The sequence below is a fragment of the Nyctibius grandis genome, chromosome 4 (assembly GCF_013368605.1).
Source record: "Nyctibius grandis isolate bNycGra1 chromosome 4, bNycGra1.pri, whole genome shotgun sequence".
NCBI lineage: Eukaryota > Metazoa > Chordata > Aves > Nyctibiiformes > Nyctibiidae > Nyctibius > Nyctibius grandis.
The window spans coordinates 62,309,295-62,329,921 of record NC_090661.1 but is presented as its reverse complement, the minus strand read 5'-3'; the positions used below and the strand labels follow the sequence as shown (position 1 = coordinate 62,329,921).

Sequence of the window (20,627 nt, the reverse complement as noted above, 5' to 3'; positions counted from 1 at the left end):
TTTTTGGCACATGACAGGAGCAGGAGGCTGGGCTGTGCTTTACACAACCACCCTACTTCCTCTCAAGTTAAGCTGTAAAACCAGCCCACAGCTTTGCAGGTGCTGGAGGCGAGGTGCAGGGCGAGTGGCAGGGCCTTCCCCTGCAGAACAAGGCCACCGCTCTCAGCTGCCGGGGGCCGAGTGCCAGACCCACAGCCCTACCAGCGGTTCTGCCGAGCCAACTCGAGGGCAGTTAATCGCTCACTCCACTCCAGGCATGCCCCTCCTGGCGCTACAAAGCCTTTATTTTTGGGCTGGTGGATTATTACACCCGTTACTGAATCCTCAACCAAGGTGTGAAGCCTCCATGGCGACAGGCCACGTGCCCCCGTCGGTGTGCAAGGGCACCGCCACCTGCAGACACGCCTTGGCCGAGGGAACGCGGCAATGGATTTACACACACATGTACGTGTTTAACGACGCCACCAAGGCCGCCGCTGCCTCTCCGCTGCGGGGAGCACCCCCGCGGGGTCCCGCCGGCCCCGCCGCGCCCCCCACCCCACGCCGCCCTGCCTCCCCCGGCCGAGCAAAACGGCGGCAAGCCCGGGCCCTCCTAGCGACGGGGCGCTCGCCCCGCCCTCCTGCCCCTCGTCCAATGGAATGAACGGGCTATAAATAGCGGCCAATGGGGCGGCGGGTCGCGCTGTATGTAATAGAGGCGCGGCGGCGGTGCGGGGACACCACTCCTGCTAGGGCAGCAGCGGGGCGCGGAGCGGACACCCTCGCGTTAGCTGCGGAGCCCTCGGTAAGTCCCGGGGCAGCCGAGCCGTCCTGCAGCTTTAAAATAAGTTGTGGGGGGGGTTTTTTTTGTGTTTTTTTTTTAATTAATTCTTCCCCCCCAACTATGCGGGGCGGAGCCGGTCCTGCCGAGGAGGGGGAGCGTGGCTGCGGGTGCGGCGGGGGGCAGCGCGGGGCAGGGGCAGCGGCAGCCGGGCGGGGGACGCGGCTCAGGTGCTTACCGAGCTTGCCCCCAGCTGGAGCGGGCCCCGCTGTAAAACCAGATTAACCCGGTATTTAGCAGGGTAGCTACATATGGTCGCCCCAGCCAGGTCCCCCCAGGGAGCCGTCTGTTGTATAATAGCTTGCTGGATGCTTCGCACCCCTCCGCTCCCAAGGCGGGGAGCAGCCGGGGCTCCGTGGGCGCGGAGGGGCCGGGGGTATCCCTCCTCGGGCCGGGGCACGGCGGCGCTCCCCGCTCGGCAGCGGCGGGAGGAGGCGCAACTGCCCGCCCAGGGCATCGCGGTGCCGCCCCGCTCAGCTGCCACCCGGCCCGGGGTCCCGGCGGGGCCGAGCCCCCCCGAGCCCTGCGGCGGCCCGGCCGCTCCCCCCGCCCCAGAGCCGCCGGCGGGGTCTGCCCGGTGCTGCCCCGGCCGCTCCGTGCGACCTTGGGCGCGTCCCTTCAGCCGGGCGGTGTCTGGGAGGAGCGGGGAGAGCCCCAGCCCTTGCGCTGGGATGTTGAAGGACGGGGCACGGCTGGCGGAGGTGAAGAACTTTTGTCGTTCCTCCTTCGTGGCTCTTGTGGAAGGTGGTGTAGCAGCGAAGGTGTAAAAGGCACGGGTGGAACAACAGCCAAGGTGACCTTGCATGGGTGGCTGGCGTTCCCCCGGGTGGTTCGGGGGCCTGCCGAGCCCCCAGTGATAGGCTTCCCCTCTTTTTCCCCTAGTGACTGCGGTAGAGTCAGACATGCCGTTCTCAAACAGCCACAACCTCCTGAAGGTGAAGCACCGTGTTGATGAGGAGTTCCCTGACCTCAGCGTGCACAACAATCACATGGCCAAGGTGTTGACCCTGGACCTGTACAAGAAGCTGAGGGATAAACAAACTTCCAGTGGATTTACGCTGGATGATGTCATCCAGACTGGGGTTGACAACCCAGGTAACGGCCAGGGACCGTTAGATCTGCACAGCGATCTGTTCTCCCTCCTTACTGGAAGTGCTTCTTGACAATGGCACCCAAAGCTCTTGAGCTCCTGAGAGGCAAATCTTGTAAAGCATTGAGAGACGACTCTAAATGCATGGCTGTGTTAAAAGAGGCCTTGTTCTATCAAGCCATGTTCCTTGCTGTGATCTGACATATCAATTCCCAGACACTTCAATTATGTAACTGCCCTGCTAAATACTTTCAATCTGGGAAAAAAAAAAAAAAAACAAACCAAAAACCACAAACCAAATGCATTCTAATTATAACAAAACCAGGGGGGGAAAAATGCCATCTTACCTGGCTGTTCTGGTCTATTCCTATTCCAAACTGGTTATGTGATGTTCTCTAGCACTTCTATGAAAAAAGGGGGAGCAGATGTGTTTACGTGTTAACATTACAGTATTTATTTTTACTCTAGCAATATCAAAATGGCCCAACTAAATAATCAGAGACTGCCTCCTGCTGAGGAGTACCCAGACCTGAGCACCCACAACAACCACATGGCCAAAGTTCTAACCCTGGATTTATACAAGAAACTGAGAGACAGAGTCACGCCCAGTGGCTTCACCCTGGATGATGTCATTCAGACTGGGGTTGATAATCCTGGTAAAATGCATTGAGAATATTCTGTGTGAGCCAGCTGAAGTAACTGGTGCTTTTGAATATGGTGACTTAAAAGTAATCTCGTGGAGGTGGTATTTATGAGCAGACTACAGAAATGCAACTCTGTAGCAGAACAAACAAAAAGCAAAGCATGCTTGCTTACAGCAAAGCATGGCTGTTTAGATGTACGGTTCTAGCCGGTGGTCTAAACTTGCTAGTGAAATTGGATGTGCTGTGCAAATTTGTCCTAAACCAAGCTTGACAAATGAGTGTGGTTTAATGGCAATAGCTATGGGTTTCCGTAGCACTGCATTTGACTAACTGGATGAAGAGTAAAATGTAGGGTGTCTCCAAACGGTTTTTATGTAAGAATGCATTTCTAAGTGACTAGACCTACCACTAAAGAACTTGCCTGGTTAGTGCTACGCTGGAGTACAGCCAAACGTCACCCAAACTTAGCTCTTCTGACTTTATTACCACTCCAGGCCATCCCTTCATAATGACAGTAGGATGCGTAGCTGGTGATGAAGAAAGCTATGAAGTGTTTAAGGAGCTCTTTGATCCAGTTATTGAAGACAGGCATGGTGGCTACAAACCAACTGATGAGCACAAGACTGACCTGAATGCTGATAACCTGCAGGTATAAACTTTTAATCAATTACTGATGCATGCTGGTCTGAGAAATGGGTAAGATTGCTGGCAGCTGCCTAAACTGATTGCTCAGGCTCTGCCCCCTTGCTTTCACCCAGCACGGACCCACAGGCTGTGTGTCCAGTGCAATCAGACTTAAGAGCTTGTTGCCATAGGATGTCAGTGGCTGGGTAGAACCAGGCAGCTGGCATGCAGCCGGAGCTCGATTCATGTACTGCTGCAACATAGGTCATGCCGAGCACGTTCACCGTGTATTTCCATGAATGGTGGGCTATAGTAGTCAAGCTCAACAATGATGTCCTAGGAGTCAAGGACTGTCATAGAACTTAACACTTTCTACTGTCTGATCTTGGATCTTAAGTATCACCTGGTGGTCTCATACTATAGAATAGATATTGTTACGGCTACGAGTAAGGATTTCTGCCCATTTTATGGATTTCAAATGTTACTTTAGGAATTCCTAATGCCATGTTGATTGGCTAGCCGTAAGTCATCTGGAAAATAAATTAAGATACTTTGGATGACAGTAGTGAATAATTCTCATTTGCAAGAGTAAACACCTGCCTAAACAGCAAGGGTTTGCCTCATGTTGATACCTCTGGATTGTAGATTTGAAGGGTAACAGAAGTCCAGACCGTAGTCTGAAATGGACATAAAACTGATGACCTAGTGGTATCCCAATCTTCTAGCACTACTTAGTAGCCGTAGCCTTAGCCTCAAAAGAAGAGTTCTGTTACACAGATACTTTAGCTAATGCTGAAGAAAATAGTCCTGAAGTTAGACACTGGCTTACAGGCCAAGTAGTCAATATCTCAAGTACAAGGTGCACACTTAAATGCATGGGAGCTATGTGTATTTCTGTAGTATGTTGTACTCACTGGTTTCCTAATCTTGTAGGGAGGTGATGACCTGGATCCCAATTACGTGCTAAGTTCCCGTGTCAGAACTGGTAGAAGCATCCGTGGATTCTGTCTTCCCCCGCACTGCAGTCGAGGAGAGAGGCGGGCTATCGAAAAGCTCTCTGTTGAAGGTAAAGGGAGAGCTGGGTGCGCCGGGGAAACTACTGACGTCCTTTGCGCGAGAGGTGTTCTTTGCAGTTTGAAAATGGAGGCAGTTGGCAAAAGCAGCCTCCTTCAAGACTTAGTCTGAACGTGGATCCTTCCAAAAAAGGCTCATTACATTACAGCTGCATCAGCATTGCAGTTTTAGCTGAGAGCAAGAGCACATGTCAGAGGGAAGTCCCACTGCATTAAGTTGACCTTTGCTGATCTTGAAAGCTTCTTTCTATGTGTGTGTGGAAAGAGGTTGGTTCATCGTGGCTCAAACCTGAAATGTAACAGGTATGTAGCAACTTCAGGGCTTGAGTCATGGTTGCAGTATTTGTGGCTGCTTTTAATTGACTTTCATTAGTGTTCATCTTGCTTAGGGGTGTAGTCTTGCTCCAAATGTGGTTCACTAGAGTAAGCCCTAGTTTTCGGTGGAACTCAGCTGCATGTTTTTCTTTCTCTTGCCTCCCAACTCCATTAAGTGAGAGGAAAGGATACACACTCAAGGTGCAATTCTGGCGACTGAGTGTGTAGTTGTTCCAAAAGCTCTCAAGGGCAGGGTAACATCCTTGACTAGAATAATACTGTTTGTTGTATTCATGACCTTGATTCTCCTTGGAAGAAAGCGCTCCGATTCTACAGTTAAACAGCAGTAATGATTCTATACGTCGTGTGAGGGAACAAAGGCTACTTGTATGAGCCTGGAAGGTGCAGACAAATCACCTGATACTGCCTTAAGTTCTGTAATGCTGCAAAGGCATTGCCATTGCAGATGAAAGCAAGGGAGGAACCAAACCCAGCAGATGAGACATTGGCATACTTTGTGTGTGGTCTCTAAAGTACTGGGAATGTCTAGCAGCTTTGGTCCCATCCTAAAGGTGAGTGTCTCTTTCAGCTCTGGGTAGCCTGAAGGGTGATCTCAAGGGGAAGTACTATGCTCTGAGGAACATGACTGATGCAGAGCAGCAGCAGCTGATTGATGATCACTTCTTGTTTGACAAGCCAGTTTCTCCTCTTCTGTTGGCGTCTGGGATGGCACGAGATTGGCCTGATGCCAGGGGTATCTGGTGAGTATGCCTGGAAGGGAGGAGTCGTACAAAGTCCCTGCAAAAAAATCTTGCAGTTTTGGTTGTGGCTCGTACTGTTGGGCAAAATGGCAGCTTCTGAACTTGTATTATAGAATCTAATGAACAACTTGTGTAGTCTTCTCTGGGGAAGTTGCATCTAAACCAGCAGAATTTGAACAAGTGTTACCATGCACTACAGCAGGCTGCTAGGAACAAGCCAGCTTGGGTAGCCTGTAACCAGCGTCTACCCATCCAGCACAGGTTAGTGAAGCACCAGACAACAATTGAATCAGCTTATGCAAGTAGATCACTTCTAAAGGATCACTACATTCAGCTCTTGTCCCAGGAGCTTAGAGTAACTTGTGGTAACAAACCATAGTGTTGGCTTAGCTCAGACCTGATACTGAATGCATGGTTGCTCCCTTGTAGTCTGATCACTTCTGTTTGCAGAAATTCACTGTTGCTGGACTAGTATGGCTTTACCCATACTAGTGATAAGATGTCCCCCCCTGCCCCGAGAGACTTGGTGACATGAGTTGACTGATGCAGAGGTGTGGAAAAGAAGGATTCTGCTTGCCAGATGTAGGTCACCTACATAAAACTGTGCATCTCGGGAGCTTCTGCAGCATAATTAACTTGCTCCCTTGTAAGCCAAGGGCTAGGTTTTTATCAGCTGGAATACTCCGATCTTATTACTGTAGCTGCTTTGGTACAACCCAGAGGAAGCATGCTTTGTTTCTGTAGGTCACCTTTAGGATTGCGTCATCTACCTGCAGATTGCCAGCACTAGATAGCGTTGTCACCTGGGCATGACTAATCTACAAGCTTAAAGTGTAAAGTCTCAGTGTCTGCATAAATAACTTTCCTCAGGTACTAGTTAGTTTTTGATCCTAATCAAGCTGATAATTTATCAGCATGATAAAGGTTGACGTTAGTACTTGCTGCCAGCTGCAAGCTAGGACAAGAGGGGCCCTTTGGTATTTGCCAAACATACATGGATATGCCACTACATTCAGCTCGGGTTTTTGTAGCATCTCTGAAGAGCCCTGATCTAAAATTAATAGTGAAAACTCAACCTAGTTCTCTAATAAGGTACAAAGTGCAGTTTGACAGAATCTGACAAAATTCTGATAAAAGGCTTTGTTATCCATTGTCAACATGGTGTCATTATGAACATCGCTGTACAGGGCTGCACCAAAGTCTGTACTGATCACCCTCCTGCAAACTGTGCTGAACAGATGAAATCCATTAAATTTGTAAACTCAGGGTGACTGGATTTTAGGGTTTGATACTGTAAGACTGGCTAATGTCGTGTTACTACTCATTCTGACCTGTTTTGATATATGCCAATTCAAACTACCCCTTGAAAAGAGCAGGGTAAAAACTACTGGCTTAATTCTGTTAGGTCCTGCACGGGCAAAAGAGGTAAGATTAATTTCTTTGAAGAAGCAACTAAATGAGCCTCTCAAAATAAAAGCTACAACGACGAGTAATTTGGTGCTATTACAATTATCTTGAAAATGTCAAGTGGGACAGACAACAAGTTATTTGCCTTGTCTCCTAGGCACAATGATAACAAGACTTTCCTTGTTTGGATCAATGAGGAGGATCACCTTAGAGTTATTTCCATGCAGAAAGGTGGCAACATGAAGGAAGTATTTACCCGCTTCTGTACTGGGCTAACACAGGTAAATCAATATTGCCTGAGCTGTAGGTTCAAGTGGTACATATTTCTCCGGTTAGAGCTGAGAATGCAAACTCTTTCAAGCCCCCTCCTGAGTCCTGCACGGTGGTGCTTCATAGCTTGGGTCTCTGGGAACACCCTGATGAGGTCCAGAGCTGTGAGGGCTCTGAGCCACCTATATTGGCAAAGCATAGTGGCTATGAAATCTGGAATGTGTCCTCTGATGTGGTACCCTTATCCAGCTGTCTAAACCGTACTTAAAGGATTACTACATGGCTCTATAAATCAAACACTGAGACACCCTGGGTGGGAGGAGAAACTGCTTGAATGTGGACGAGCAAAGCTGGACTGAAGTTTCTAAGCTGAATGCTTTTCTCAGCTTCTAGTCTTGATATGAACTTGAGCCTTCCCATCCCCTTCGCTAATCCTAACAGACATGCCAGCTTGACACGTACTAAATCAAGCTTCCCAACAGATAGTGACTTCAGATTTCATAGCGTAGCTTAAACTTAGCCTGTCTCACTGCTAGGAGCAAGAGTAAGGCCTTAAAAGCCCCTTGTTGGTGACCCTTTTTCCCAAATGGAGGGAGGTTATGGGACTGACTCAAATAGCTGTTCAAACTGTTGTGGCTGCTGCTATGTAACTGAAGCTGTAAATGAGCACTAATGGATGACCTACATCCTTTGGGCAGAGAACAATCTCTAAACATCCATTCTCTCTATTTATAGATAGAAACTCTCTTCAAGTCCAAAAACTACGAGTTCATGTGGAATCCACACTTGGGCTACATCCTGACCTGCCCATCTAACCTTGGAACAGGGCTTCGTGCTGGTGTGCACATCAAGCTACCAAACCTTGGGAAACATGAGAAGTTCGGAGAAATCCTTAAGAGGCTTCGGCTGCAGAAACGAGGCACAGGTGAGAGGTGGTGATACAGTGATGTCCTAGTCAGGCTGCCCTAAGATGCCAGCAAAAGCCTGGCTACAGCCAGAGCTGTGTCTTGGTTCACACTGGCAGTGCCTGTCAGACCATCCAAAAGGGACTCTTGTAAGCCATGGAGAGAACCCAGCCTTAAAATCGTAGCCTGAGGAGCTGGAGGTGCCAGTGCTCTTCTTAGACCTTACTGTATCTGGTTATCTAGGTGTGTCCTATCTGGTATTCTGAGCACCAGGTAAGGTGGACCTGATGGAAGCTGTTGCTGTTGTAAGAAGGGGTCGGAATCTTGATTTAACTTCTGGCTAGGAAATAGCTACAGCAGGTACTTCTGACCACAGGTTAGATTGTTCTTGGCTTACAAGAATAAAGAGCTGGCCTAATGGCGTGCTCAGTGGCTCACGTTGGCAGTCACGTGCAGCTTCATCTCCCTGCACATAGGAGGCGGCAGTGGCAACTTCTAGAGAGTTGTCTTGCTGTGTTCCCACTGCAGGCTAGTGAGGGAAGAAAGGTAGACTTACCTGTGCTAGCAGTGGTCAGTGTACTAACTAAATCTCTTGCTCCAGGTGGTGTGGACACAGCTGCTGTCGGAGGGGTGTTTGATGTCTCCAATGCTGATCGTCTTGGCTTCTCTGAGGTGGAGCTGGTGCAGATGGTGGTGGATGGTGTGAAGCTGCTCACTGAAATGGAAAAACGCCTTGAAAAAGGCCAGTCCATTGATGACCTCATACCAGCTCAGAAATAGAGCACTTCTTTCTCACGCTTCCTAACTTATTGGATGAATAATAAAATGTCACTGCAACTCAGACCCCTGGAGTCAGAGCCCACTTAGTTACACTGTAGAGAAGTCTTCCATCCATCTGTGTTAGAGTTTATTTTTTTGATGGTTGAGATGTTGCTGAAAATGAAATAAACTATTTCATTTTTTAGGCTCCCGCCGCCTCCACCAGCCCTGCTGGCAGCTGGGGAGTCGCCGCTGCTCGTGCCCGCTGCGGTTAGCCCCTGCTCCCGCCGCCTGGCCCCTCAGCCCCGCGACGCCTGCAGCCTGATCAAGGCGCTCATCCCCTCAGCCTTCCGCCCTGCCCCTGCCGGACCCGGCCTCCTCTTCTCTCAGTGCTCCTTCCTGGGTCCCTGAGGAGGGTGGCCGGTCACCGACCGCCCTCAGCAGCCCTCTGGGCACCCCTTGGCGAGGGGCGGCTGTCCCAGCCGGCTTGGGGCTCGCTGTGCCTCTTGGTGAAACTTGAGGTGTCCCAGTGGGTGGTGGGTTGCTGTGAAGGGCCATGAGGGTTACCAGCGAAGCCAAAGGGAACTCTTGGTTGTCACCCATCAAGGCGTGTGTTTGGGGAGGCTTGAGGGCCGCTGCCAGCAGGGGTGAAGCCCCTTCCCCAGGGAATGGCTCTGCCTTTGCTGTTGGTGGACCTGGGCCTCACATCTGGCGCCCGGGCATGCAGCTTCCAGAAAGCTCTGTGTGCCTTCCCTTAGGGGAGCCTGCTCGGAGGAAAGGCAGCTCAAGGCCGACCAACCTCTTCATGTGGGTTTTGTAAGGCTGTAGGAGAAACCAGAATGTGGGCTTACAAGCAGCGGAATCGTTATCTAAACCCCAAATAGCATGGTTCTGACTCCTACTTCTGTCTCATGTTTAGGATTGAAGTGATGTGGAGAGCCCTGCGTGCCCCGGTGATACGGGGGATGTAGTCAGGAGACAAGGAAGAGCAAAGGAGGAGAATATCGCCTCCTCTTCTGCTTGCAACAAGCCCAGGCCACCTGGCATGGGAGGGGTATGGGCATAGCAGAGAGCATGTGAATCACCCTGGACGTGCAGGTAACGTTCCCAGCTAAATCAGATAACGCTCTGTACGGTGCTGTGTTCACCAATAACCCGTAATCCACAATGGTGGAGGAAAAGTCATCCTTTCACAACCAAGAACATAATAATAGAGAGCCGTTTAGATGACAATTTGTGATTTTTTTAATGAATGTGATTCCATCAAGTACAAGGGATTTTTTCCCCATTATCTTCAGTGAGAACATATTTTTTGTTATGCTATTGACCTGCCCATATCATAGTTGCAGTATTCTTTGTTATTTTGTTATGAAACTCTCCTCCATCTAATCTAAACATAATGTATGCAGTTTCAGAGGTTTCTTAAACTGCGAACTCCTACTCAGCTGTTTTTCTGACTGGCAATCATGGTTCTACTGTGTCTTTATTTGCACCTACCTTGGGGTTTTTTTTCTGTCATTTTTAGTGTCATTGGTTATCTTTGTCATTGTTTATGTTCTTATGTCCTTTCTTTCCTATGATGGTCTGCTGTTCAGATCACTGTGGACCTGACTATGCAAGAGCAAGACACTCAGCAGCTCCTAGTTTCCACAGGCACTCAGCTCACTGGAAACTATCAGTAATTTTCAACAGACTGCCTAAACAATGTGAAAAAATCCACCAAGGATAATAACTAGGAAAATATATTTTAAGAAGTAAATGTAAATGGGAAGAGAAGTTTCATTTGGGAAGTTAAGCAGATGCAGCTGTAACCGACTTCTTTAATCTACTGATACATGAGTGTTATGTTTCATTTTCAAGTGCTGTTTAGCTGTCAATTAGGAATTGGAAACAACTCAGTTGTATGTAGCAAACCCCTTTCTCTTGCTGTCTCCTAATCTGGAATATTCTTCTAGATTTTCAAGGTGTTTATCCTCTAATTCTTCAGGTTCATTTTACGTTCACGCAAGTAATTTCAGAAGACACATTCACTAACAGCCATCTCCTCTTGCAGTTGTATGCTGCACAACATTTATAATTAAGCCTCTTGGGAAGTTAGCTGCATGGCCCATGATTAACTTCTCTTAATTCTTCATTGTTAAAGCTCAGCGCAGAGATCTCTGGAGTAATCACCCCACCTTTCTATCCTGAGCTGCAGAAGGGCAATGTAGCATATAAGTCAGTATGCAGTAAGATATCATCCCAGCAGGGAAAGTAAGTATTGGTGCCTTTATCACAGTCTAACAGGCCATACAGGCTTATCTAAAGAAAATATTCTCTTAGCAGATGAGCTAGATAAAACAGTTGATCAGAGGCTGTTGACACACAGCACAGCATCTATAATTAAGTCACTAGGGAAGCTGGGATGGGGTGCTGTATCAAAGGTAGGATCCAATTTACACACAGCTTTCAGTGAATCTTAAAATGCTGTCTGGCTAAAACCCAGTGAGGTAATAGCCACTTCTGACTTACTGCGTGCTAGAGATTTGTCAAATAGCGGTGAGGAAAAGGGGGTGGAGGGTGCACTGTTTGTTAAACATGTAAATTGGGTATATTTTGGTTGTTCTGCACCCGTGACTCTCTTTCCATGTCTTCTTTTCAAACAAAAGTTTTGTGAAGAAGAGATGTCTGTTTGTGTCGGAAGTGCTATAATGAATGGCCCATTGAGACTACTACCAGCTTATAACAGTGACGGGCATTCCCTGTTCTGCAGGACTGTGAGGGAAAGAGCGTATCCAATGAAGAGAAATGGATCCTTGGATTTTGGTTCTTGAGGTGACCTTGACTCCACAAATCTACAGAACAATTGTAGCAGTACAGAACAAGTTGATTGCTTCTCTGTTTGTGTGGCAATAGACTATGGAATGAGACAGGAGGAGCCTTCAGTAGCTACCCTGATGTGCTTTTTTTTTGTGAAGAAAACCACCACCAAAATATGGTATAATGTAAGAAAATGCTCTTAGTTTTATTTCTATTGTTCTAAATTAAAAATAAAACCTGGGTGTTTTACATAAAAAACATCCACAATCAGAACTATGTTTGCAACTGAGGTCATCCAGCAATATTACATTTATTCTGAGGACTCTCTGTATGATTTTACACTTATATTTAATACATTCAATACTTGCTTAGCGATGGCATTATTTGCAATTTACACTATTCTGAAGCATGAGTGTTGTGTGAAACTGGTAAAACGTAGGGGAAGATTTTGTGAGGTTAAAAAGGCAGAGGCGACCTAGAGAGAGGATTTGCTCTTTGATGTGGAAGGTAAGAGACCAGACTTGCCAAGGTCCCTTGGCTTCTACTGGAGATCTGTGTGCTCAGCATCTCAGTCTGTCAGACCTGGAATAACTCGGAAATCTGGACAGCAGCCAAACACAACGTGTTTTTATTTGAAGCAGTCTATGCTTTTTTATTTGGTAATGATTTCCTCTAGGTGTATATATATTTTTTTAAATCCTAAGCAGTTGTGTAAAGTGCATATGCTTCTCGTTGTCGGGTGAGGGTACTGGTTGTGGTGCTGAAAGAATTGTGGTGGGGAAAGAGTTTCTGCTGATGTCTCCTGACATTCACAACTCATGTTGATACCACAGGGTTCAAGTTAGCAACAGTTTAGCAAGAGTAGGCCTCAGAGTAGGCTTTAAAGGCTTACTCTGTGTTACCTTTATACAGAACAAACTTTCCTGTCAATAATCTTCCTTTTAGCTAAGAATAATATAGAATAATAATAATAGGTTCTGAAGTATCTACATGTTTTGTAGATAGTTTGTTTATGGAATTGATAACAAGGTTCTAGTAAACAAAGATTCATGCTGTTTACGCTTACTCTTAGATAAACAAAGGTCTCTGCTAATTATATAAGGCTGAAAGACAAAACAAAACTGTAAAGAACAACTTTGTGATGTCTAAATTAATTTGATTCATAAACTCTTATGTCAGAGGAGAGATAAGTCCAAAACGATATCTTCTTCTCAGGAACACATGTACTTGTAAACAAGAAGGCCTCACCCACGCTTGCACACAAGCACGATTTAAGGGGGATTGGGATCACCGGCAACCCCCAGAGACCACCGAAGACCCCTTCCCCAAGTTAGTACGCAAGTGTAAAGACATTACGTAATGCATTGCATAATGTGTTATGTATAAGTTGTTTTTTAATTGGGTGGGTCTTTTCCTTGGAATTGTATATAAGGGGCAAGCTTTTGTTCTTAGGTGTGCATGCTAGGAGGAGAGATCCCCCATGCACCCAGCGCTGCAATAAACCAATGTCGGCTTTCTAAACTATCATTTGGTTTGGAGAGTTTTCTTGGTTACTATTTTCTGGTAACAGAATTTGGCGACCCAGATGGGACCAGCTGTCCGGAATCTCGACGGACCAGAGGAATCGTGAGGACTCCAGCGCGCACCGGAGTATTTTCGGGGAACCCTCCAGTTCCCTGGTCGGGTGAGTTTCTGAGACAGCTAACAGCTATCTGGGAGATTAACGACCTTGGTTGTGAGTATTGGTACCGGTATTTTAATTTGGTTGCTTAAGCTATTGGTTTTGGGTTGCTTACAAATAAGCCGTACTTGAACTAAGTGCGCGTTGTTAAGCTATTGGTTTTGGTGTGCACAATTGTGATAATCCATACGCTACTACAGGGACGCCCGAAGTCCGGATTTTGGGTTGAATATTGGTTTTGTACATATTTGTATATATTTGTATTTTCATTGCCGCTTAGCGAAACTGCTTTTGACTTTCGGCTTGCAAGTTTCTCTCTGTGTTCTCCGTTCCTCGCTTGCGGGAGAGGGAAGGGAGAAAGGGGGGAGGCGAGTGGTGTTTTGCCGTTCACTACTTGCTATCAGTTTAACAGCCGGTCCGGCTTCGAACTGTGATAGATTTATTTGTTGTGTATATAACCTTGTTCGGGTATTTGTGTTAATTTTGAAACTTTGTAAAATGGGAAACAGTTTGTCTACCGAAGGGGGGATTCTTAAGGGCTCTCCCTTAGGGTGTATATTAAAACACTGGAAAAAGTTTGGGGGTGATCCCCTTACTCGTAAATGTTAGTAGAGTATTGTAATCAGTGGTGGCCTTTATATACCCTAGATGATCAGGAGAAATGGCCTAAAAACAGGAGTATTAGTTACAACACAATACTGCAATTAATGTTGTTCTGCAGACGAGAAGGAAAGTGGGATGAGATGCCGTATGTGAATTTGTTCTTTGCATTACGGGATGATTATGATGTGCGTAAGGAATGTGGTTTGATTGTAAGCGAAGGTGAAGTATTGGCGTTAGAGGCAGGGAAAAAGAAAGTGCCTAAGCGTTGTTGTTCAGCATGCAGCATTGGCAACCGGTGTAATAAGTATAAGGAGAAAAGAGAGGAGGAGGAGAAAGAGGAGGATGTTCAAATGTTAGTTGGACCGAGAAGGGATAATGAACAAAGTGAATCGGACAGTACTGATGGTGAAGGTGAAGCAGGTTTTAGTCCGGCGGCGGGTAGGACTAGGCAGAGAAATGCTGATATGCAAGCCACTCTCAGACAAGCAGTAGGACCGGAGGGGCCGGTCTGGGTAAAAGTGCCGTTTTCTGTATCAGATTTAAAATCCTGGAGGGAGATGGCAGGAGTATATAGGGAGGACCCTGAACGGGTAGCAAAGGTTATGGAAACTATAATTGAAAATCATGATCCGGATTGGAAAGATTTGCAAATTATCTTGAATAACTTGGTGATTTTTGAGGAAAAATGACTCATCCTGGCCAAGGCCAGAGAGGAGGCTGAACGAGTGCATGTACAAGCTGCACAAGCAGGACGGCTAGATGAACCTTTTCCTCCCAATAATCCTGATTGGGACCCTAACGTTCCTGCTCAGAGGTTGTTATTGACCTAATACCAACGATTGATTTTGCATGGTGTTCGGAATGCTATTCCAAAGTCAAAGAATTGGTCTAACTTGTATCAGGTCATTCAAAGAAAGAATGAAGATCCCTCCTCTTTCCTTGAAAGACTAACAGAGGCTGCAAGAAAATACACTGATTTGAATCCGGAAAATGATGTAGATGCTGTCTTGTTAATACATATTTTTATGGGACAGTCTAGTGCAGATATAAAATGGAAACTGCAGAAAATAGAGGGGGCAGATGCCTGCTCGCTGGACAAAATGTTAGAAAATGCTTGGAAAGTGTATAACAACAGAGAAAAAGTAGAGGAAGAAAAAAAGAAAAGAGAGGTGTTTATAAACAACAAACAACTGGCAGCAGCTATAGCCCAGGAAAATAATAGGGTTAGAGAACGGAATTACCGGGGGAAGCCAAAGGGAAGAAAATCTTCTGATGAAGTTCCAAGAACTGGAAAGCAATTAGAGAAAAATCAGTGTGCTTTCTGCAAGCAGAAAGGGCACTGGAAAAGGGAGTGTCTGCAATTAGGTCGGCAAGGCCTTGGGGAAATGCCAAGGAAAGCTGTTAACATGATGGCTGTGGATTCAGACTGAGGAGGACCGGGGGTTGAATCAAAATCCTCCCCAACAGAACCCCTGGTTATAATAAGGTTGGGGAATGAGAATATAAGATTTTTAGTAGATACAGGAGCTACCTATTCAGCGTTAAATACATGTAAGGGTAATTTGAGTGATCAGAGTGTGTCAGTTATTGGTGCCACAGGGCAGGAAGAAATCCGACCGTTTTTCCAGCCTTTAGAATTTGGAATTGGAAAAAGGGTATTAACGCATCAATTTCTCTACATGCCAGATTGCCCCACGCCGCTGTTAGGACGAGATATATTAAGTAAATTGAATGCACAAATTACTTTTACAAAAGGAAAAATCCAAGTCCACATTCCTGAATATAAAGCTCTGGATGCCCAAGTTTATATGTTACAGAAGGAAGCCGAACTACAGGAGATACCAGAAGAAATTGAAAACGCTGTAACACCTTTCGTATGGGCCTCGGGAACACCGGGACGATCCCGAGCGGCAGAGCCGGTAATCATCCAGCTGAAACCAGATGCCCGACCAGTAAGACGAAAGCAGTATCCAGTTAAGCTAGAAGCAAGAAAAGGACTAGAACCACTAATAGAACGATTCCTAAATTTTGGGTTACTAAGAGAATGCCAATCAGAATACAACAGTCAGATACTGCTGGTTAAGAAACCTCGTTCAGAAGAATATAGATTGGTTCAGGACTTACGAGCTATAAATCAAATCGTGCAGGATGTCCACCCGGTAGTGGCAAACCCGTACACTCTTTTAACCACTCTGAAGGAAACAGATAAATTGTTTACTGTATTAGACCTAAAAGATGCATTCTTTTGTCTCCCACTGGCAGCCGAAAGTCAGGAACTGTTTGCTTTCAAATGGGAAAGTCCCACGACTGGTAGAAAAACTCAACTGTGCTGGACAGTGTTGCCACAAGGATTTAAAAATAGTCCTACAATCTTTGGAAATCAATTGGCCAAAGAATTAGAGAACTGGCAGAGGATACATGAAAACATCACCTTACTGCAGTATGTGGATGACATGCTGGTAGCAGCAAATAACAGGGAGGATTCCATACAGATAACAATAGATCTTCTAAACTTTCTGGGACTGGCAGGGTACAAGGTCTCCCGGCGAAAGGCACAGATAACTCAGCAAGAAGTAATATATTTGGGATTCACAATTTCCCAGGGTCAACATAATCTGGGAACTGAAAGAAAAGAGGCTATCTGCCAAATCCCGGAACCCAAATCAAAGCGGGAGCTTCGAGCATTTCTAGGGATGGCCGGATGGTGCCACCTCTGGATAATGAACTTTGGACTCATTGCCAAACCCTTATACGAAGCTGTAAAAGGAGAGGGAAACCTCCTTGTCTGGACTCAGCAATGCAGAGATGCATTTACGAAATTGAAACAGACTTTAATGAGTGCTCCAGCTCTGGGTCTTCCAAACTTAGAAAAACCATTTGAACTATTTGTACGTGAAAGGCTGCATATTGCTGTAGGAGTGTTGGCCCAGAAACAGGGATCATGGAAAAGACCTGTGGGATACTTTTCAAAACAATTAGACAATGTCAGTAAGGGATGGCCAGCATGCCTCCGAGCAGTGGCAGCTACAGTACTACTGATCCAAGAGGCCCGAAAATTGACGCTCGGGCAAAAGCTAACTGTGTTTGTGCCCCATGCAGTTACAACTGTTCTGGAACAGAAAGGAGGACACTGGCTGTCACCGAGCCGGATGCTGAAATATCAAGCCATTCTTCTGGAACAAGATGATGTGGAGCTGAAAGTAACCAACATCCTGAATCCAGCAACCTTTCTGACTGCGGATCCTGTTGATCCTGGTAGGACAGAATTAACACATAATTGCTTGCAGACGATGGAACAGACATACTCCAGCAGAGCAGATTTGAAAGACTTGCCAATGGACAATGCAGACTGGGACTTGTTTGTGGATGGTAGTAGCTTTATGCGGAATGGAACACGAAAAGCAGGATACGCAATGGTAACCACTGAGGAAATAATTGAAGCTAAGGCTCTACCATCTAATACATCAGCTCAGAAAGCAGAACTCATAGCCCGTCTGAGAGCATTAGTATTGTCAAAAGACAAAACTGTCAATATATGGACAGACTCAAAATTTGCTTTTGGAGTAGTCCATGCTCATGGGGCTATTTGGAAAGAGAGGGGACTGTTAACCTCTCAAGGATCCCCAGTCAAATATGGACCAACAATCCAGCAATTATTACAAGCAATTAATCTGCCCAGACTAGTATCAATCATGCATTGTAAAGCACATCAATTTGGAGACAGTCCGGTGCATGTGGGAAACCAAATGACAGACAAAGCTGCAAAAGAAGCGGCCGAGAATCAAGTATTGCTACTCTTACCAGAAAAGGTCCGAAATTTGCGACCTGAGAGTCCGGAATACACACCAGAAGATGATCAATTGGCTAATGTACTGAAAGCAAACAAAAATGAAGAAGGGTGGTGAGTGACTCCCTCACAACAAATAATAGTTACACAGGAAATTATGCGTGAATTAGCTAACAGACAACATCAAGAAACTCACTGGGGAATTGAAGCAATGATAGAGGCACTGAGGACACAAGTGCTAAGTGTAAAAAAAGACTGGAATAGTCAAAAGTATAGTGAAGAAATGTGAATTATGCTTGAAGAACAATCCTCACCTACCCCGAAAACCTGTATTAGGGGTGACAAGAAGAGGAAACAACCCAGGAGACTATTGACAAGTAGATTTCTCTGAATTACCACGGCAAAATGGGTATCGGTATCTTTTGGTAATGATCGATACTTTTTCAGGCTGTCCGGAAGCTTTCCCCTGTCGCACCAACAAGACAAGAGAAGTAGCAAAAATTTTGCTTAAAGAAATAATACCGAGATTTGGGGTACCTTTGGGACTATCTTCAGACAGGGGCCCACACTTTGTAGCGGAAGCTGTTCAAAATCTGGCTAAAGCGTTAGGGGTAAAATGGAATCTCCATACCCCATGGAGGCCTCAATCAAGTGGAAAAGTAGAAAGACTGAATCAAAGCTTAAAAAGACAGATAAGTAAAATTTGCCAAGAGGCTCAGATCAAATGGCCAGATGCTTTACCTTTAACTTTGCTACGAATACGCATTCAGCCTAGGACTAAGGAAAAGCTTAGTCCTTTTGAAATCATTTATGGTAGACCCTATCAAGTAACAGAAACAGGAGATGATCCCGAGATCATGGGGAAACAGTATCTGAAAGAATATGTTGTCTCTCTAGGAAAGGTTTTATCATCTCTTCACAGGTACCTCACTGTGCGCGCACCGTTATCCCTGGACGTACCTGTGCATCAGTACCAACCTGGGGACTGGGTGTACCTGAAGACGTGGTCAGATGAACCGCTGAAAGAGAAGTGGAAAGGACCTTTCCAGATTCTGCTCACCACCTACACAGCTGTCCAGCTCGAAGGAATCACTCCGTGGATACATCACAGCAGGATCAAACCAGCTTCAGCACCAGAATCAGAATGGACTGTAAAGCAAGAAGGACCTTTACGTTTAAGATTAACCCGGGCATCACAGGATTCTGGGTTATCTCCCTTGCAGTAATGTTTGGAAATGCAGAAATTGACACAAGTGGAGAGGCCAATACAGACATGAATGAAAACTTAATTCTAACTCTGATACAAGGGTTTGGTAGAATGTGCAACCTTACTAGCGTAACAGCATGCATCCCAATTCCTCACTCAGCCAGTCAGCCTGTCCCCTGGGGTATCATACCAATGAATTCATCCTTGTTGGAAGCTTATGATAACATCACAGAAACCTTTAAACAGGCTAACGCTTCCTATTACCTAGATAAAGAGCATAAGTGTAGACAAAGAGGTAGTGATGTTTTGCAAGATGCTGTTCACTGGAGACCAGGAGATAACCAGACAGTATTTGGAAGGGGTTCAGAGAAACAGTGTCCCGGAGGATTACATCCCTTAAACGCTCAGTTTTTACAAACTGCCTTAGCAGCCTCTGGTGAACAAGCTATAGGGTTACTGTCACTTTGTGTTACTGAAAATGTGATACCAAATGTGACTACCGCTCCAGAATGTACTCACCTTAGACAAAAACCCAAAACCTGGTCCACACCTTTGGGAGGGCATTGGAAATACATAGGGAAAGTAGATTGGTGTTTGAATTGGGGTATGAAGCCTACTCATAATATTAGCAAAGCTGATTGGAGGTGCCCCAGTGTCTTAAATCATAGTAAAATATCGATCCTAAATTCTACTTTAATGATGATGAAAAATTGCAAAAGACAAAATTTTTCAAGTGAAAATTGTAAACAGGAAATTCCATCCCCAGGTTATACAACCTGGGTCATGTCAAATGGATATTGGACTGCTCGACTACGATTAAGTACAGTAACTAGACAAGTGACTCTAGGATTATTGACTTTATGTCCTACATGGAAAGAGAGTCCAATCAAAGCCCCATACTGGGGACGAATTAAAAGAGATGCTAAAACAGAAAGAGACCCTGATACTTGGATTGGGCCCTCCTCAGCAACACAACTTGAATGGGGATTGCAAAGTGTCCTCTTACCAGGACTGATGGCTTTAGAAAATCGGATGCTAATAGAAAATCTAACGTGGCAAGTAGAATCTTTATCAAGAGCCACTCAAAAGGGATTCCAGATTGTTAACAAACAGATCCAAGCCAATACTAAAATGACTCTGCAAAATAGACTGGCCTTAGATTTGCTATTAGTCAAAGAACAAGGAGTGTGTGGATATCTTAAATTAGACAAAGAGCACTGCTGCATCCACATCCCAAACATTACTGATAACCTGCAAGAGCAATTGGATAAAATGAAGAGAGTAGCAAAAGACAGCAGGGCAATCAGGGATGCATCAGAAAATAGCTGGCTCAACAAAATCCTGCAAGAATTAGGTGGATTATCTCTAAAAGGATGGTTAGCCGCATTATTAGAGGGAATAGTTTACATAGTTTTTATTATAGTTATCATAGGGATCTGCATAGGTTGTGTTAAGAGAATCATTGAGAAAAATATATGGAAGTAGTGAGATAATAAATCTAACTACTTCCAAAGGGAGGAATTGATACCAGACAGTTCAAGTTAGCAACAGTTTAGCAAGAGTAGGCCTCAGAGTTAGCAACAGTTTAGCAAGAGTAGGCCTCAGAGTAGGCTTTAAAGGCTTACTCTGTGTTACCTTTATACAGAACAAACTTTCCTGTCAATAATCTTCCTTTTAGCTAAGAATAATATAGAATAATAATAATAGGTTCTGAAGTATCTACATGTTTTGTAGATAGAGTTTCTTTATGGGATTGATAACAAGGTTCTAGTAAACAAAGATTCATGCTGTTTACGCTTACTCTTAGATAAACAAAGGTCTCTGCTAATTATATAAGGCTGAAAGACAAAACAAAACTGTAAAGAACAACTTTGTGATGTCT

At 45.5% G+C, this 20,627-nt stretch overlaps 1 protein-coding gene across 2 annotated transcripts; it reads left to right on the top strand.

Annotated features, from left to right (window-relative positions):
• Window positions 1-703: 703 nt before the first annotated feature.
• LOC137662111 (creatine kinase B-type) lies at window positions 704-8,839 on the top strand. Of its 2 annotated transcripts, XM_068398159.1 has the most exons (8): window positions 704-784; window positions 1,703-1,915; window positions 3,049-3,203; window positions 4,112-4,244; window positions 5,156-5,327; window positions 6,892-7,015; window positions 7,740-7,929; window positions 8,511-8,839. In XM_068398159.1, the coding sequence occupies exons 2-8, from the start codon at window positions 1,723-1,725 to the stop codon at window positions 8,687-8,689; spliced, it is 1,146 nt and encodes a 381-aa protein (XP_068254260.1). In that variant the 5' UTR covers window positions 704-784; window positions 1,703-1,722; the 3' UTR covers window positions 8,690-8,839. The 2 variants fall into 2 exon arrangements, with proteins under 2 accessions (XP_068254260.1, XP_068254261.1); XM_068398160.1 differs by lacking the exons at window positions 704-784; window positions 1,703-1,915 and adding an exon at window positions 2,283-2,566.
• Window positions 8,840-20,627: the final 11,788 nt, after the last annotated feature.